The sequence below is a fragment of the Felis catus genome, chromosome A1 (assembly GCF_018350175.1).
Source record: "Felis catus isolate Fca126 chromosome A1, F.catus_Fca126_mat1.0, whole genome shotgun sequence".
NCBI lineage: Eukaryota > Metazoa > Chordata > Mammalia > Carnivora > Felidae > Felis > Felis catus.
The window spans coordinates 42,017,796-42,036,951 of NC_058368.1; the positions used below are offsets into that span (position 1 = coordinate 42,017,796).

General features: G+C 34.8%; 1 protein-coding gene across 10 annotated transcripts in view; it reads right to left on the bottom strand.

Moving 5' to 3' along the window:
* PCDH9 (protocadherin 9) overlaps positions 1-19,156 on the bottom strand; it is a 918,758-nt gene that overhangs the window by 308,002 nt on the left and 591,600 nt on the right. For 6 of the 10 annotated variants that reach the window (XM_019827804.3, XM_011288878.4, XM_019827769.3 and 3 more), the window contains one exon: positions 5,232-5,433. In XM_019827804.3, coding sequence (XP_019683363.1) covers positions 5,232-5,433 — 202 coding nt within the window. The remainder of the gene's footprint in view (positions 1-5,231; positions 5,434-19,156) is intronic. The other 4 variants (XM_011288914.4, XM_019827782.3, XM_019827777.3 and 1 more) reach the window with 1 other exon arrangement.

The following is a 19,156-nucleotide window of genomic DNA, read 5'->3' on the forward strand; positions in this document are numbered from 1 at the left end:
CACATACAGTCCAGGTAGAATCAGGAGCATATGAACAGATAGGGCTTTAATAAAGTAAATACAATCTGCAATTTTGCACATGATTAAACAGCAGAAAATCCTTTAAAGTGACATTTAAAAGAAATGCCAGATATGAAAATGACTCTATTCATGATTCTCAATGGGACAAGATTAAGCCTTTATTCTGAATTAGTAGTAATAAGCTCTTCCTGATCTGATCACATAATTGTTTTTGTTTGTTTTTAAATTAGTGAGATTGTTTCATCAGTCTAGTTACAGTTGTTTAAATAGCAACCTTCAACTGAAAATCCCCTTAACTATTTTCTTAGAAGTAGTGATTTTATCAAATTATACTTGGAGTGTATGATAACATTAATGAGTTAACTTCTTAAGGAAATATTATTTACTCTGCTATTTGAGAATAGTATAAATTTCTATACGCAGAAAAGGTGACAAAATTCTGTGCAAGAAATTCGGCATGTGAGTGTATTATTTGTGGCATAGTTGACCAAGTATGCTTTAGGACTCAGATGTGCCTAGAACACAGAGATACCATCTATTTGGTTGCCGTAGGACGCTTGTCATGCCCTGTCCTTAAATTCCCCCTGGGTGTCATACAAACAGAGCAGGGCTGAAGTTACTGCCTAATGATTTTATTGCTATATTCTAAAGAGAACTTTTCAAAGACTTTATATTACTCAAAAGGACTTTAATGGAGGCATATACCAATTTACATTCTGGTTTTCTAAATACAAATGTAATTACTGAAAATCTCTGTCTAATTGCTATTTCACCATTTGAAATGTACTTCGATGTATAAAATATGCTTGCTATATACAAAACCATCTGGCTATAGTTTTGTAAAATACACTATATCTTTGGATCAAAACAATTAATAGAAAAAGGAAGAACATGTATATTTCACATATTGACTCTGACCTTTATATCACTCTCTCACTGTATACTTAAACTCTGTATTTGAGGAATTTTAAAACTTTTCAAAAATTAGAGACAACAGTATAATAAAGCTCCCTACAGCCATTATCCAACCTCAACAACCACTAACATTTCATTGTTTAATTCCTGTCATCACTCTCATCATTATCATCATTATTAGTATTTTGTTGGAGTATTATTAAAACAAATTCTAAACATCAAACTGTTTCTCCATTAAATTCACAATCTATCACTACCAATAAGGATTTTCTTTTAATAAAACTACAATTCCATTATCACATCTAACAAAATAAATAATTCTTGATATCATTTAAAACCCAACACATACTCATAAATCTGCAATTGTCATAAAAATTCTTTTATGACACTGAAAAAAGAAACAAACTCACTGGTCACCACTGGAGGCTTCTAGGGCACCAATTCACTTTATAAATTAATAAACTAATCAAGTATATATCTTAGATTTCCTGTGAGAACTGAATTTCATGTGGTAATCAATGATTAATGGGGTTGGAGTTATTCACCATACGTTTTTTTAAAACCACTTCATTAAAAGGGAATAATTGATTTTACTTATCACTTTTATATCCACCTACTATAAAATTTAAAAGCATGCTCTCAAATTGTTTTAGCAATAAACACAAATATCATCTTACACAATTATTTATGAAAATAATTTTGAAGTATACATATATTTTTTTCTTCTTGTACATATCCCTTTACCTACCCCAGCCTATTCATACAGGTTTTGGTATGCATTGCATAGATGAAGATGAAACAGGGTAGAGAATAGTAAAAGCATCAGTTATTTTGCAAAATCCTAAACCTACCATGGTGGTTATTTTTTTCAATAGCTACTAAGCAAAAAAAAAAAAAAAAAAAAAAAAAAAGGAGAGAGATTGGGGGGATTGTGTCTTTGTGGAAAACTATCAAGAAATATAGTGGGGATCTCCAACTCCAGACATTAAAAACATTAACTTAGCCTGGCTAGGAAGGAAAGGGACGAAAAGAAATAGTAATAGAGGGAGAGACTTTACATGTGCTTGTTGGGCAGAACTCTGAAAAACCTAAAGGATTAGGATTAGACAGACCTGAGTCAGAGTCCAGGGAGGCAGGAAGATCCTAGAGGGTGATAAACATACCACACATCTAGGCACTATGGGCCAGAGATAGCCACGTGCAAACTCTTTGCCCATCAGTGGCATGAAGAAAATGGCAGTAATCCTGAAGGAGCCAGGAGGACTGGGGCGAAGGCAGTATCATTTGAGACCCATGTGGACACATAAGACAATGGGCATCTCAGTAGACATGTAAGTGGGTGGATGTCCCAGGGACCAGAATATTTCAGCTTTTTTCAGCATGATGTAGAGCCTGTGAAATTGAGGGGGAAAGAAAAGTAAAGTCTCTGCCACACTAGTGAAATGTGGGCTTGAATTTTTTTTTCAATGTGAGAAAAAAAGAAAGTTGTATGTCCAGCACATCTAAATTATTGGCATGAGTCATATCTGATAAATAAAGATTACTGTAGATTTTACACAATATTATTTACAAAAACCATAAACTATAGCGTAATTTGCAAACCTTATTTTTGGCACTGTATGTAAAGACCTTCATACTTTCTTCACCTTTTTCAAAATTCATGAGCTTCATATAATATAAAATTTATGATGCCAACAAACCCAAAGTATAAAATTGGAAGGAAAAAATATTGTACATCGTGTGTGTGTTTAGAAGCAAGACTCTATATTAAAGCCCAATGTTTCCAAAAATCTCCCCCATAAGATACCATTTTCATTAATTTCTTTTAAAATATATAATGAAAAAAAGTTACTTTTTACTACTAATCTTTAAAGATTTATTTTTATTGAGAAGCTTAATATTTGGGAAAAAAAGGTATCCATACAGATTTGATACTTAATAACTCTACAGATAATACCTACATTCATGATTTATATGAAGATAGCATGGTTACTACAAAATCTTAGCTCTTCAAGAATTATCACACCACAGACCGAAAATCCCACTGAAGACAAAAAATACAGTTTAGATCTAAATAGCAAGATTATTACTATTGAAGATTAGTGCTTCAATTATTCTATACCTCACTTCACAAATTCCTCAAAGTTAATTACAAAATGCGACTACAGAATTTTCAGATAATATATCATAATACTATCCTAATATGAATTACCATTTAGTTATGAATCTCTTAATATTTCTAGGCTATTCTAATTAATTCTGTTCTAGACATTTACAAAGGAAGTTAATATTTTAAGTCCCATTAAATATCAAAAGCATAGTTGGCCTCCAGGGGCCCTCAGGGCTCCTCCTTTCCCTATCCGCCTATTTTCTTCTTTTCTAAAGATAAATAAGGATGCTGTCTCCACCAAGGAGCACTGTTCAGTTTAACACATTTTATTGACTATGATTCTCGCGGGTGGAGTCACTTTGTTGAGTTGAATGTTGCAGTGTGCAAGGGTGCATCATCCCTTGGCTTTCTTTTTCCATGTGACTGGATTGGTAAAAACTCTGGGGGCCTCTTCAAGCTTAAAAGGGACTTATTTGGAGGGGGGGTGCTTTAGAATCTCTTCTGCCTTCTCCCATTTGGCAGCTCATTTAGTGCTATTGCCCTGGTCTAAGGAGTCATTGGGTGAGTAGCTACACATTTTGGATAAAGTTCTGGCCTAAGGTACCTTAGGTTAACCATATTTCTGTATGCCTTTTTCCCCCCTTTACTTCTGTAAAAACAAACAAAAGAAACAAACAAATGAAAAATCTTTGGTGAATTGTATAGACAAGGCTTAAAAGTATCTGCTCTAAATGGAGTCTTAGCTTTAGCTAAGGCCTGAAGATAAGAGAATCCAACCATTCCCATATCCAGAAGAGGAAGCCAAGAACCAGTTTTGGTACTCTTAGCTTAATGCCAATAAGAAATGTTTCAAAACTGGGAAGAGGGAAGTTGGAAACCAGGAAATCAGCTTAGAAAGAGCTATCCTACCTATGTCACCATTTCATACAAGTCCAGGAAAGGATAATTCAGTGCAACCACTTCGATTCAGTGGTACTTTAGAGACTAATCAAAACCAAGAAATCTAAGGCGGACAGTGGGCCAGTCTACCAAATGCTGTATAATGAGAAGTTGCCTCTTTGCATATGGCCTGCCCCTCTGGGTATGTGAAGTAAAAAGATGCACTTATGTTTTACTTATAGGTGAACATATATAATATGAAAGATTAAAAACCAGAGCTGGTGTGTAATTCACTTAGGTCTTCCTAAGTGGGAGTAGGGAGAAACTGTAGCAGAAAGAAGATGCGAAGGTAACTACACAGGCCAAAGAGAAGAAAGACATCAGAGAGACATGGAGAAATGGATGCACAGCTTGGGAGGGGGCAGGTAATACGTACAAAAGATCCCCACCACCACCCTGGAAACAGAGTCCGTTTAAAATCCTAGAAGTCAGAGACCACCAACACCAGGACTAGTTATGAAGGCCTTTTTGTGCTTTTTGGCCTCTCCTCGGTATTCCACTTCAACCATAGAACTGCCAGAGGCACATTAATGTCTACAGCTGGAGAAGAGAAGTAGCTAGCAAATTAGGGAAAACTCACCCCAACCCCATCTCTCACCATAGGCGACCAGTTTGATGCAGGTTCAAGATGAGTTTGAAAACAGTTTTAACTTAAATTGAATAGAAATCATGGTCATTTCTCTGGACTGGACATAATTATTAAATCAGACTTTTAACTTTTTAATAGAAGTGAGCTAGTCAGTGATGTTTTCTAATAACAGTAAATAGCATCACCAAAATGGTACAGCACTTGCCAAAATTTCCTCCAAAGACAAAGAAAGAAGGAACTTCAAGGGGCTTATTTTGAAGGGGCAGTGATTTCTGAGGTGGGGTATGAATCTGTGGAGAATAAAGCCATTTGCCAATTCCATCCCACTCTTTCTACTTGTTCAATGCATTGTTTAAAAACATACCCAACAATTGAAACACACAAAAAAAGTAAAACCCCAAAATCATTATCACCCTCTTCACACTTGTTTTAATCAATCACCATTGTATCTTTTAAAAAAAAAAAAGCCTTTGGAAAACAGCATTCCACAGAACAAGAAGCGCAGTAGACTTTAAATATTTTGAATACAACAACAATAAAGCCAGCAGAAAACAACCGAATGTCCGTGTACTTCCTTCCCCCAATCACTGTTAAAACTCGAGCGCACACAACAGCAAGCCAGAACTCCAAGCAGTCAGAATTGACAAGGGGACTCACCAGAGTTGGGGTCGGAGTTGCCATCTGCTTCGGTCCTCTTGTCCGGAGAGGCCTGGTCGTAGAACTCGTCCTGTGGCTGAACCAGAGGAAGAGGGTGTGAGATCAGGGTTCCACTACCCACCGGCTCGTGGTCGCCTAGACCACTGTCACTGCAGCTTTCCTGGGAGCCGTCGGGGAGGTGAAACGTAACGCGGCGCTGCGACTACAAAGAAGACCACAGGACACGCCAATTAACACTCCTCTCAGGTAAAATGGGTGCAGCGGAACACAACAGCAAAACAACTTTCAACAGATGACACAATGTAAACGAAAACATAAAACTGGGAACAAAGCTAGGAACAAACTTTATCATTTGCTATTTGCTACGTAATGTCCAACTTGCAAAACACAAGAAGGAATTTCGGTCTTGTTTAATTTAAGAACAAAAAAACTAAGGGCAAATTGTCAAAATGATAGCAAGAAAGACATATATATGTATATATATATATATATTAATATGTAAAATATTAATATACTAATATCTGAAATGTAGTTCTAATACAGAAAGAAAAAAGCTGCTATTTTTAATTTTACTTTTTTATATATTATACTCTCATGTGAATTTAACCCTTTAGAGAAAACCAATAATACAAGGATTTTCTGTTTCAATATGCCCATAACTAATCAGTATCCTTTTGTGATAAACGCAGTATTAAGGACAATGACCAGGCCACCCATTATAAAACAAAAACAAAAACAAAAAAAAACTTGAAATAAGCAGAAATATGAAAATATTTGTTCCATAGATCTGAATAAAATACATACATAATGTGACATTCCATTTCTTTTGAGTGAACAGGCATTTTGTTTACCTAATGATTTTAAGGTAGTTTTTGCAATGAAGTCATTATTGCCACTGGCTCAGATATTACTACCAGTCATTGGCTATAGAACATTCCAGCAGAAAGATGTTTGGAATATTATTTTGGCATCTGTTTGTACATGTCACTGTCAGAAGTGACCTAAAATATGTAGATGGCTACTTCAATAAATTTTAATGTTTTAATAAAATAAAAGTGTGCATTTCAGCACAGATTGTTGCTTAGTACTCTTGGTAAATATTCTTTCAGCTGATGTAATCCACAAGATATGGGAATACTTACAGCAGTGTGGGGTGGAGATTTATGACTTTTGGAATTATATGAGAGTAGTAAATTTGTGCTGTATGTCTGAGTGCACTTAATTTTCATTCTGCTCTAACAGCCAAAAGACCTTTCAATATCATGTCACATGTGACCACTCTTACTCATATTTAATAAAACTATGATTATATAAATAATAAAGTATATAAAATATAAATGTATAATGTATAATCACTTTATAATACCTAAAACTTGAGTGTTTTTCCAGAAGATGATTTATAGATTGTATCCGTTTCAAAGAAAAAAGAATGCAATTAGACACAAAATGCTATAGATATACTGCTACTCTATAAATGCATTTTTATAGACAACAATAGAACATAGTCTATTTCCTATGAGTCACTGGTTCAAATCCAGCTCAGAGTCATAATGGAGAAGAGCTGATACCCCTTTATTGCTGTTCAATGACCTGTGTGAAATGATTTGATAGTTCAGTACATTTTTAATGAACTGATGCCGACATCACATAAACTATACTCATAAATGGTACTAATTGAGTCTATTGTAGCACATTCACCTTCATGCACAACTATCTCGGTACCATCAAACCCCCCCCAATAGATTTTGAAATGTGCCTAGGTGAATGCTACATGAAAATACCAGTCAAACTTGAATATTAATATCTGAGATGTATTTCTTCTTGTACAGAAAGAAAGATGTGGCTATTTTTAATTTTTTTTATTATACTGTTCCTCTCTCGTGCGAAATTAACCCTTAGAGAAAACCAATACAAGGATTTTCTGTTTCTGTTTCAATATGCCCTTAACTGATCAATATCCTTTTGTGATAAACACAGTATTAAGGACAATGACCAGGCTGCCCATTATACATGACTCTCAAACATATCTTTTTAAAGTGATTGGCCTAACAAGTACAAACCACCAAAAAATAATAATAATAAAAATAAATAAATAAATAAATAAATAAATAAATAAATAAAGTGGCCTACTAAAATGTCTGTAGTTTCAGTGATTAAACTATCTTTGGTACTATCTCTGGAGGAATACTTCTTACTTATAACTCAGCTAAATGTAAAACAAGTCAAATATCAGAGAAAGACAATGGGACACATTCTTCAGTCTTTATAAGGCATTTCCAGGCCTTATAAGCCATTATAAAGTATATGTTTCATAGAAGAAAAATGGAAATTTTCCATCTATGATCTTCTAAGCATAATAATACTGCTTTAATTACTATATTTTTTTCTCCTAAGAAATGTCCAAATCGGCAACACCAGTAATACCTGAACCCAGCAGTTCTTACAGTACTATAATTTCACTGAGAATTAGAAGAAAATTATTTCAAATATACCTCACATATATTATATTATATTTCTTTACCACTTTATAAGTGAGAATAAGCAAAGTTAGAAATCTAGCATAATTTATTTGTAATGACAGTGTAAATTACAGTGATATAATGCTTAAACTACTGTGGCTTATGGAAATATTTCCTAATTAATTTGACTCAAAGATGTTTAAGTCTTAATTGGCAAAAGTGTGCACAATTTATCAGTCTAATGGGAAGTGGGGGTGGTAATGCATGCGGACTAAGAACTGGAACACAGATATTATGGTATGAAGCAAATTGATCAAGCAAATCTATCTTTAATTTATCATCATAATGATTGATGCAGGTACAACAATGTCTGAAATTTCAAGGTAGATATAAGGAAAGGATCTGAATAGACTGAAATGAAGGAAAACAAGGATTCATGAAGTGTTAAGAATTAGGAGTTGTAGGTGTCATCAAGGACTCAACAATACTTGCTCAGCTGTTGCACAACAGGACCAGGTGAAGAAGCCAGAACCAGACCTCTTGGCCAGGAGTCCTTGCTCTGCAGAGAATGGCCCAAGGCAAGTGACTTTACCTCTTTGAATGAGTTCCTGGCTTTGTAAAACGGACAAAATAGTGCCAAGAAGCCTTGCTGGTTTATAAAACTTGACACATAGTAGGTACTCAATAAAAAGTAGTTATCAATCTTGAAATTTAGAGCTGCATATTCTCTTTTAATGCCTAGGGCCAAGCTGTTTTAAAGATGTGATTCCTTCACCACTGGGGGGAAAAAAAAGTATTGTCCTTTTGTAGGGGAACTGCCTGCACCCCATAACCTTGGCATGCCTCCTAAATTGTACATCATGGCAGCTCAGAGCCTTTCTGAGGGGAAGCTGTTTTCATGGAAGCCATAGATGAAGACCAACAGTTAATTTTTTTTTAATGTTTATTTATCTTTGAGAGAGAGACAGAGCATGAGCAGAGGGGGGCAGAGATAGAGGGAGACACAGAATCCGAAGCAGGCTCCAGGCTCTGAGCTGCCAGCACAGAGCCCTATGCAGGGCTTAAACCCACGAACCATGAGATCATGAGATCATGACATCATGACCCCAGCCAAAGTCGGACGCTCAACCGACTGAGCCACCCAGGCGCCCCAAAGACCAACAGTTTAGAATACATGGTTTCTCCTTTAAAAAAGTGAAGGTTTTCCCCATTATCCTTTCAAAAAACCTATAATTGTTTGCACATTCAAAAAAGAGGAAGAGGATAAGCTATTACTTACTGCCTCTGGGAATTCTGCTTCTGGGTTATCCCCATGGAAATATACCCAATTTGCGTTATAAATACAGTGAAGTGCTGCCTGACTGAATTGGGACAACATATGTTATCATGAGACTACTTCAGATTTTCCAAAGGCTTCGCACTCTTGTTTTCCTAAAATCTAGTTCCTATCCATTCCGTTTTCTCCCATGGTAAACATTATTATTATTATTGGCTATGTCTTGTTAACGGTTTGAATGTCACATTTGTTTATCTGATGTATCACTAACAAGTTAGCTCTAGGTCCCTGGCTGCCCTGAGAAAGAATAAGATGGGAACGAGTAACTACTAAAGCTGCTTCATGTTATTTTATCTCAGGGCTGCTGATATGAATTCTAACCATGTGAAACTTTCATCAGAAATTCTGTACTCTACACAAGCATAAAGGGCCATGCATACAAATAAAGGTTCAGGATGCTGCAAGTCAGAAGAGGCCACACTGGTTTAATTTAAGAAACATCACCAAACACTTTCACTATATTTTTTCGTGTAGATTAGTAGAGAGGAAAGGGAGGGAAAATTCAAGATGCTCAGGTAAGATACACATGTTCCTATATTGGGCACTGTTCTTCAAGAGTTGCTAAAAGAATGAGTCATCTATGAAATCTCAACCATTGCTTGAATGCTTCTCTTGTGCATTTCTTACTGGTACAGAATATTATTCTATTCACCAATGAATGACTCACATTCAAGTCTACAATCCCAGTCCCTTTAACCTACAGGGATTCCTAGGTGCAAAGATTTGGTGGTCAAGTTCATTGTGTCTTTGCATAAAATAGCAAAAAGGTAGAAATGAGCGGCATGCCTAATAGGTATTTAATTAATAAATTATGTATCATACAATTGAAAATATCCCAATACTTAACATTATATTAATATTTACTGATACTGAAAATATTTGCAATCTATTGTTAAGTGTGAAAAGGAAGTTAGTAAAGATTTTACTTGGTTGAATTACACTTTGTTAATATGTTTTTGTGTGTGCATATGCATAAGCTAAGATCTGACTATGCGTATACTAAGTATTTAAAGTGGTATTGTCTGGTCATGGAATACGGTATTTTAAAATTTCAATATTTTGGCCACACTAAAATTTGCATGGATGATCTTGGTAATATTACAACATATTCTAATATTTAAGTATTCTTCTTCATCATTTATAGCAATTAGGAAAAAAAGAAAAGGAAAAGTCTAGTAGATAGTAGGTGGGCTTTCTCTTGAGCTAAGGAATGCTAAACAGTCTGATTATCCTTGCCCTGCTATTCTAACTTCTTTACTTTCTTTACCTAACATTCTAAATCACTGCAATTAAAAATGCTTGCCTTCTCAAATCACAAAATAACAACAAGAAGTTGGCACACTAAGCCAATTATTACAAGACAAATAAACAATTTTACCAGTTAATAACTGACACTTAAAATAATTATTCTCTGTAAAATTACACACTAATATTGTTGGAAGTAGGGAAAAATGCACTTTAGAATTGTTTAAATATGGTTTCATTTGTGCAGAATTCCTTAAATATCTTTTAAGGAAATATTCCTAACTCTGATTTAGTTCTTTTAGCCACATTCAAGAAATACAAATGCATCATTCATCTATCTAATCTCTAAATAGTATACATATACACACAACCTGCCAGAAATTACTTACGATGAAGTAAAAAACAAAAAATAGTATTAAAGTTCAATATGTGAACTTGTATTTGTTTTACCTCAGCATTAAATCCAATGAACATATGCTTTTTATTGATTTGAAATAGTATTTTCCTATATGTCCCCTCTTAAGGTAGCAAAGGAAATCACCCCAAAGAGGATTAAAAGAAAATAAGAGACTAGAAACTGTAGTTTAATACAAATACTTCTAATAATATTAATTGGACACATTTTGACCTTCCTTATTCTTAAGAGAACATATTTTTTTAAAAAAAATTAATGTTTATTTATTTTTAAGAGAGACAGAGAAAGACAGAGAGAGAGAGCAGGGGAGGGTCAGAGAGAGAGGGAGACACAGAATCTGAGCTATCAGCACAGAGCCTGATGCAGGGCTCAAACTCATAAAGTGCGATCATGACTTGAACCAATGTCAGACACTTAACCAACTAAGCATCCAGGAGCCCCTTAAGAGAACATATTTTAATTGAGATCTAAAAAAGAACAGTCATGAGTGTAGTCTTAGGTTGCAAGCTCTGAGAAAAGGAATATTTAAATGACTATATGGTCAGTGCTGGATGGCTGATTTGTACAAACACACCCTGAATGCCCTGTTAATCACTATCTTGAGAATGTACCGATCCAGTCCCCCCTTTATATTTCCATCAAGCAGAACGTGTAGAGAAACAATTCAACATTCAAGGTCAGGGGCCTGGGGTCACCAACCTGGAGTGTCTCCTTTGTAACAAAGAATGTCTGGATGGCAGGTTTCAATCTCTTTGGAACACTGGCCATGCAAGGAAGGAGCAGCTACAGATAATTGTTAGGCTAGTTGCTACATTATAAAAGCTTGCTGCATGTAGATTTTAGCAGGGGATGCTTTGTACAGTCTCCTGCTCCTGGACTCCCTGTGTGTAAGTTCCCCCAATGAACCTACATCTTAATTGCAATCTTTGAGTCTTTTCCTCAGCTTTGCCAGACCATCACCCACCCTGGGCTTAGAGTCCACTAGGGTGCGGCTGCACAATGACAGAAGAGCACATTTTCAGCTGAAACTACTGATTCAATTCAACAGCAAATTCCTCAATAGCTTCTTGCCATCTAAAAATCAATGCACCTGCATCCTCTTAATAAAATCCAGAATTGAGCAAAACTCATGGTAAATTAGAAAGTAAGGTAAATGGGACCCAAAAAGCAATCTGTGGTTATAAATTTAATTTGCTACTACTCAATACTTGCAGGCTCAACTAAGGAAAACCATTATTAATACACACATGTTTTTCTTCATTCATGTTTGAAACATGAGGTCCAAAGTGGTAGAACAAGAAAAGATTTCTGATATTAGTTAAATAAAATTTAAATTAAAAAAAAGATTTCTGGATTCATAGCTTATGAAAATTATTAGTAATTGTGAGTAAAGTGAGCCCATTATCAAAAACAAGGAATAGTTTTGAAGGACAAAATCATAAGGAACTTTTTTGACTGGTGATAAGTGAAATGTTTGGAGTACAGAATTATTTTATAATGAGTCATTTTATTATTTGAAACTGACAAATTGAGTCATTCTCCTCTCCTATTTATTGGGAATACATATGTTAAAATGGTTTGGCTAAGGTATACTTTATTTACTTATTTTAGCTGGAAATTACTTAGGGATTTTCTATTTTAACGTTACATTTTTTTTTTTTCAGATGAGGAAATAAAGTGACTGTCTGTGTAAGTTACAATGAAAATCAGACCCTCATTTTCTGATTTCAACATGAAGCACTACTCATTCATTCATCTAGCTATTTAATAAATATTGTTGAGCACATACTATATGCTAAACACCATTCTAGCTGCTAAGAATAAAATGGTGGACAATACAAAAACTATATAAAACTATATCCCACAACTTCTTAAAAAGTCAATTTCATTAAGCTAGTGTCTACCAGTTCTGAGGATGTGTTTGGCCAGCAGCTTTTAAAATGTCATTTCCTTCTAATTCTTGCAAACTCTGCAGACCTAGGCAAGGTCAGTGCACAAATGAGAGACCTTCACTAATTAACAATAACCTAGAGAGAAAAAAGAAGGAAGGGGAGTGCATTATGAGTTTATGCCAAAACAATCCCTAGTCTGTTACCATCCTTGGATTGGAATTCATTGCCAATTTGTGAAAGCAAAAAATAAAAGGACTAAAAGAGTAATAAGACTGTTAGAGCACACTATTCTTGACTCAAATGTAGAATCATTTTAACTTTGCACATCCTTGAACATTTTTTTTTCATCTCCAGGTAGATACAGAAATGTTAACAACCTCAAATAAGAATTGATGAAATCAAATCCATCAAGTTTTTCTGAGGAACATATACACTTCACATTTTATGAGCTTATAATGAATATTTACTAGATGAAAATGATTTACCCAGAATTGAACCAGGAAATCCAAAGAGGATGTAGTAGCAATGAAGCATTATTGTCCATCTTCCAAAAGTGATTTCCCATGAGAAAAGTTCTCTGTCTTTCCAGCAAGAAATTTACAGTAAGTTCTGCCTTATTTTAAAAGTAACAAAATGAGGGGCGCTTAGTCAGTTTAAACATCCAACTCTTGATTTTGGCTCAGGTCATGACCTTGCAGTTCATGAGTTCGAGCCCTGCATTCGGCTCTGCAGGGACAGTGCAGAGCCTGCTTGGGTTCTCTCTCTCCCTCTCTCCCCGCCTCTCTCTCTCTCTCTCTCTCTCTCTCTCTCTCTCTCTCTCTCTCTCAAAATAAATAAATATAAACTTAAAAAAAACACAACCCTTTATTTAAAAAAGTAACAAAATGAAACATGATAACTAAAGTAACCTTCAGTCTTTCCTTTTTCCTCTTTCATTGTTTACATCTTAGAATATTTGGAGACAAATGGGAAGGTTCAGTTTATGTTTGAGAAAGCTGTGTAACAACTTCACTGACCATAGGTGATGGATGTAAAGGTGCCAGCAACTTTAAAATGATTTTTTGTTTTGATTCTTAGTGCTGTCTGTGTTATACAAAAAAGGACTAGGGTGTGGAAGATAACTGGCCACATAAAGCTGAGTAGCATTTTCCACGGATTTGAAGAATGTTCATCCATACCCATTGGCTATCTGCAGCTAAGGACTGCTGCATTTTAGGATAGATCTGTCAACTTATTTTTGAACTTCACTACTCAACTGTATGTTTAGTTTGGGGAACTTGTGTCAACATGTGTGGGAAACACACATTAACTTAAACTTAGCCTGCTGACTTAGTTTGTAGGCTTACTGTGAAACGGCCCTCAAAGTAAGGACCTATGTATTCTTGTGCTTTGTACATGAAGTGCATTGTATACCTCTTAGCACCTATGGCTGAAAGACTCATGTTAATAACGTGTGGCGAAATTTTTAATATAATTTTGTTTTTATTTCCTTTTGATCTCAGTATGATTTGTGAGAAAGTTAGGTCGCATTTCTCTTCATGTGCAAAAACAATTGATAGCTTTAAGAATAAAAGTAAATTCTTTGTACTCTTTTGGGGAGTAACCTTGGTGCTTGAATTTAAATATTAGAAAAAACAAACAAACACAAAGCAGGAGTCTCCTCCCTGCCTCAAAAGGGTTTGAATCAACTTTCCCCTTTGGATTGGTGACATGACCCCACCCTTAAGTTTCCTCTGGGGTCTCAGGCAAGCAGAGAGGATTCAGCATTGTGAATGTTGTTGGTTAGTTTGCTTCTTATATTCTTATTTAGTTCCTGCTATCAGAAACAACCTCAACCTATTTCTCACAGTTAAATGTTGCCCAGTAGGAATGCAGCACTTTATCTGAGCATACAAAATATAAAATGACTACATTAAACAGGAGGAGCTGCTCCTGAATCTGCAAGCAGAATTTCTGCATCTATAAATTATACGTACAGAAATAGGGAAGAAACGACTCAGCAAGAGTCCTTTCCAATTTAGTCTTCTAGTACAAACAAATCCATGTGACAAAGTAAGTTACCCTCATCATATTTACAAAATCAGCATACATAATAGTTATAGCAATTTAATTAGAAATTACACAAAGTCATCACTGTTATTAAGTAAAAATATAAAACCCATTGACATAGTGTTGGTCTTTTACAAAACGTGAGTCTTCCTTTGAATAACAAGAAATCACTAAAAAATAATGTGTCAAATATATAAGTACTGATATCAGAAATAGAGTTTGGCTCAGTGTCTGGAATTCAAGAATTCATCTCAGGTCATTTTAGCAGAATTGACAAGAGAGATAATGGGCATCTCTCTAGCATATCTCTTAATAACTCTCAACACAAAACAGGACTTGTAAAACCAAAGTAGGCCCTATTTTCTTTAAGTCAGTAGTATCTTTTAGGAGGTAGCCCCAATTTTATAATTAACCTCAGACCATGGGCATTTAACTCAGAAGGGTTTAAGCATGCACCCACACCCATACACTTGTCCCCCCCACACAAACACATACAAACACGTACATACACACTTTAAACTTCCCTTATATATTGCTGAACAGGCACAAAATCATAATTACCTAGGAGGAATAAAAACTAGTAATTTATGGCTTTAGAGGACAGATCATGTTATTCTATGTTAGAGAATGAAACACAAATAGAGGGGTGGAAGAAATTACCTTTATATCACAGTTTGATTTTGTTTATTTAACTTTTTGGTCCTATTTTTGAAGTATAAGGAGGAATGTTAAAACTCTTTAGAAGCAGTGAAGGAGTAAAAAGTTATTTGAAGTAGTCCTAACACATGTAATGGATATCTATCATTGGCAGCCCCTGGCTTATAATTAATTCTCAGCCATCAATCATATCTCCCTCAGCAAAAAAAAAGAAAGGGAAATGGCAATGGGAATAATACTCCAAGAAGAGCGTCCTCTTTATTGTCTATGATTTACATGATTCAAATATGGAGATGGTCTTATAATAATCAGTATAGGAGCCACCCCAACAGTCAGTCATGACAAAGAAAATGATCCCCATAGAAAAGTTAATGGCAGGGGGCTGAGTTGCATGGAGAAGATGGATAGTGGGACACAGTCCACAAAACTTAGGTAAATATCCAAGTTACACTAATATGAAAATGTGTATAGGGGCACAGAACATGACGATGATGCTATTAACCAACTACTGAATTTGCTCTTCTAGGCTTTCCTATAAACATGACATGACTTTTCTAAAATGAGAAAAGTTTCTCCAGAGTGGGGAAGGCAAAAGCAGTGCAGATAAGGAAGAGGTTGTCTTTGGCAATATAGATCACACACACACACAAACAAGCATCCTTGGATTTTCGACTGAAATCTTGGAATCATTGGTAAATCATCTAACAGGTGACATACTGATAGATATATCAACCTCTGATGAATTAACTGCATTAACTATCAAATTTTTAAAAATTGCTAAGAACCTCATTTATTCTTTGTAATTGTATTCTGAAAAACACTCCATTGTGAAAGACAAGCATTTTTTAACTTTGCCTTTTTTTAGTTCTCTCAAAGGAAGCCAATGAAAATACTGCTTACTGTTGAAAATTTTGATTCGGAATGTGTGATATCCAAGTCATATCTTTTTCAGAGTAAGTTAGGAAGAAAATGAGGGTACTTTTAAGCATAGAGATACAACAGGGGCACCAGGGTGGTTCAGTCAGTTAAGCATCCAACTCTTGATTTTGGCTCAGGTCATGATCTCATGGTTTGTGAGTTCTAGCCCCCCATCTGGCTCTGAGATGACAGTGTAGAGCCTGCTTGGGATTCTCTCTCACTCTCTGTCCCTCCCCTGCCTGTACATTCTCTTTCTCTCCTTCTCTCTCCCCTCCACCCCCTCAAAATAAATAAATAAACTTAAAAAATATAGATAAAACATAGATATAGATTTCTGTGTGTATATTTATACATGCATATATGTTACAAAAGTTATGCACAAACGCCACTACAGACAGATGTCTTAGAACATACACTTTTCCTATTCTTAGACAAGGAAATTGTTAATTATACCTGAGATCTGTACTTTATTAATTTTAAAAATGAAATCCAAACTTTGTTAATTGAATCTAATTTGTTAACTGAATCCATCCAGACAAATTCTGATACCATAAATTCCATTCTAGAAAGTCTCTTTGTGATTATATTTAGTGCCATATAATATATAGTCTTGCCTGGTGACAAAAATTACTTGTTTAGCAATGATATTTCATTTAGGGTAGAAGTCATCATAGAAGATTGTGATTATTAGATGAGGAAAAACATTTTTTAATAAACAAAAAATGTATAAAGCATCTATTTAATTATTGAAAAGAAGAGGTACTTAATCATCTAAATACTGCAATGATACCACAATAATGTAAATATTTGGAGTTTGTGGTTTTGAGTTGTTATGAGAGCATGACATTATATTGTACAGTCTCAAGGTGCCAGCTCTGAATTTTGTGATCTGATTTTACTCTCTGAAACAACTAAAAGCCATCTGTATTGGTGAACAATAGCATTTTAAGAAGGAGTGATTGCAAAATGATATGGCATATTTTCTTCAACGGCTTCAAAACTCTTCGAGGACCATCATGAAAGAGGAGTGTCAAAATATTTTGAGAAATTACAATTTTAAGTGTAGGCACAAAATAGGGCAAATTTGAAGGACAGTACTCATCTAAGTGCATAATTTCTGTTCCCTGAGATAAAGATCAGTCTTAACTTTATTCTCAGCTAATGTACAGGAATGTTCTCTTTGGATCATAAATTTATAAAGTATAGTGAAGGAGGTATGGTATGAAAGAATGAGATGAATGTGATGGCATTCATAGGGGTTTTGAATTACAGAATAAGTCTTCAAAACGAGTTTGTTACCTATGTACAGAGCAGTAACATTTAGATACGGAAATCATGTCAAAATATTTTTGAGAGAATTAATAAGCATTATTCTGTAGCGTGTAAAACAGTGATGTCCTGATAAGCTGGAGGAAAATGTTTTAAGCTTCTATTGCTTTGAAAAATGTCTACCTCCTCTACTCTGCAAGAATCAGAGCCTTATAATGATCTTAAGAAAACAGAGAAACTAACCCAGTTGGAATAAACATAAGTAAGACTTTGTATCACTTTTCTCCTGGGTAGAGAGGTCTTTGTTCTGAAGTCAAATTGGCTGGACTGTATTTAAAAAACATATCCATTTATTATTGCAGACAGTCACTGTCATTTTGAGCCTGATATCTGAAACAAAAATCACTCCTACATCTCAGTGATAATCGCACTTGCCCTGTGGCTCTTAGTCTTTCTTTTGAAAACATTACCGAGTCACCAATCTCAGTTATTTGTGCACTGGGGATAATTTGTTTTCCCTGAATACAAATATAAAATTCAAACATATGTCAAGAACTTCTGTATGTCAAAAGCTTCTGTAGATTTAGGTAGCATCTATAAAATAATGTGCTGTACTCAGAAAAAGGTGGTTACTTTTGAAGAGACAAAACTCTCAAATATGTTCCAAATGTGAATACACCAATCCAGAAGGTAAAGATCCAAAAACCTGAACATTATTTTTTTGAAGAGAAGAAAGTAAACACCTGTAAGTCCACTTGACCCTAAGATCCAACACGTGTGTACAGAAATGCCTTCTAAGTTTTTTCTGGGGCAGAGAGGAAAAGACAGTTTGGGAATGAAACTTTACAAAATTTTCCCATCGGGGTAACTTACTATATAGTACAATTTAGCCTGTGCACTAAAAATTTAAGAACAGTGAGGCAGCCTGAAATTTGAAAAGAAAAATATTAAATCTCCTAAAGCTTATACTTAGGACTTTGAAATTTAGGAATATATTAGCCTATTTACAAAATGTTATAAATGATAAATAAATTGCTAGTCTAGAATATTGTTTTCAAAGGAATATTGTAGTCAGCAATTATTTATATGTGTGTTTAAATGGGGGTAGTACAATCAAATATTTGAAAGAAAATTTTCTTTTCTAGGATATATTTAAAAAGATTAGAATACAAAGAGGCAACACATAAATTATGGACTTTAGTTAATAATAACACATTAATATTGTCCATCAGCTGGAACAGGTGTACCACATTAATGCAGGATGTTAATAGAAGAAACTGTTCAGGAAGAAAGTATATGTGGGAAGTCTGTATTCTTTGTGTACAGTATTTTGATAAACCTAAACCTGCCCTAAAAATGGTCAATTTAAGGGAAAAAAAAGAATTAGACAGGGAGAGGGGTAGGCAAGGACTTACATAGTGAAAGTTAAGGAGATGTCAGGTCATTTTCAAGGAATTTAAATAATATCACTATTCTATATTATGTTGAATATTAATTTGTGTGTGTGTGTGTGTGGGTGGGTGGGTGGGTGCACGCACATGTGTGTGTTGGAGATCCAAATACTCATGTATCATTATATTTAGCCCTGTTCGGTGTTTTTAAGTCATAAGAGAGGATTATAACTCACATAATTATATGCATTTAAAAAATATTTCTATACGCACATAAGTTTTATTGTTGTCTAA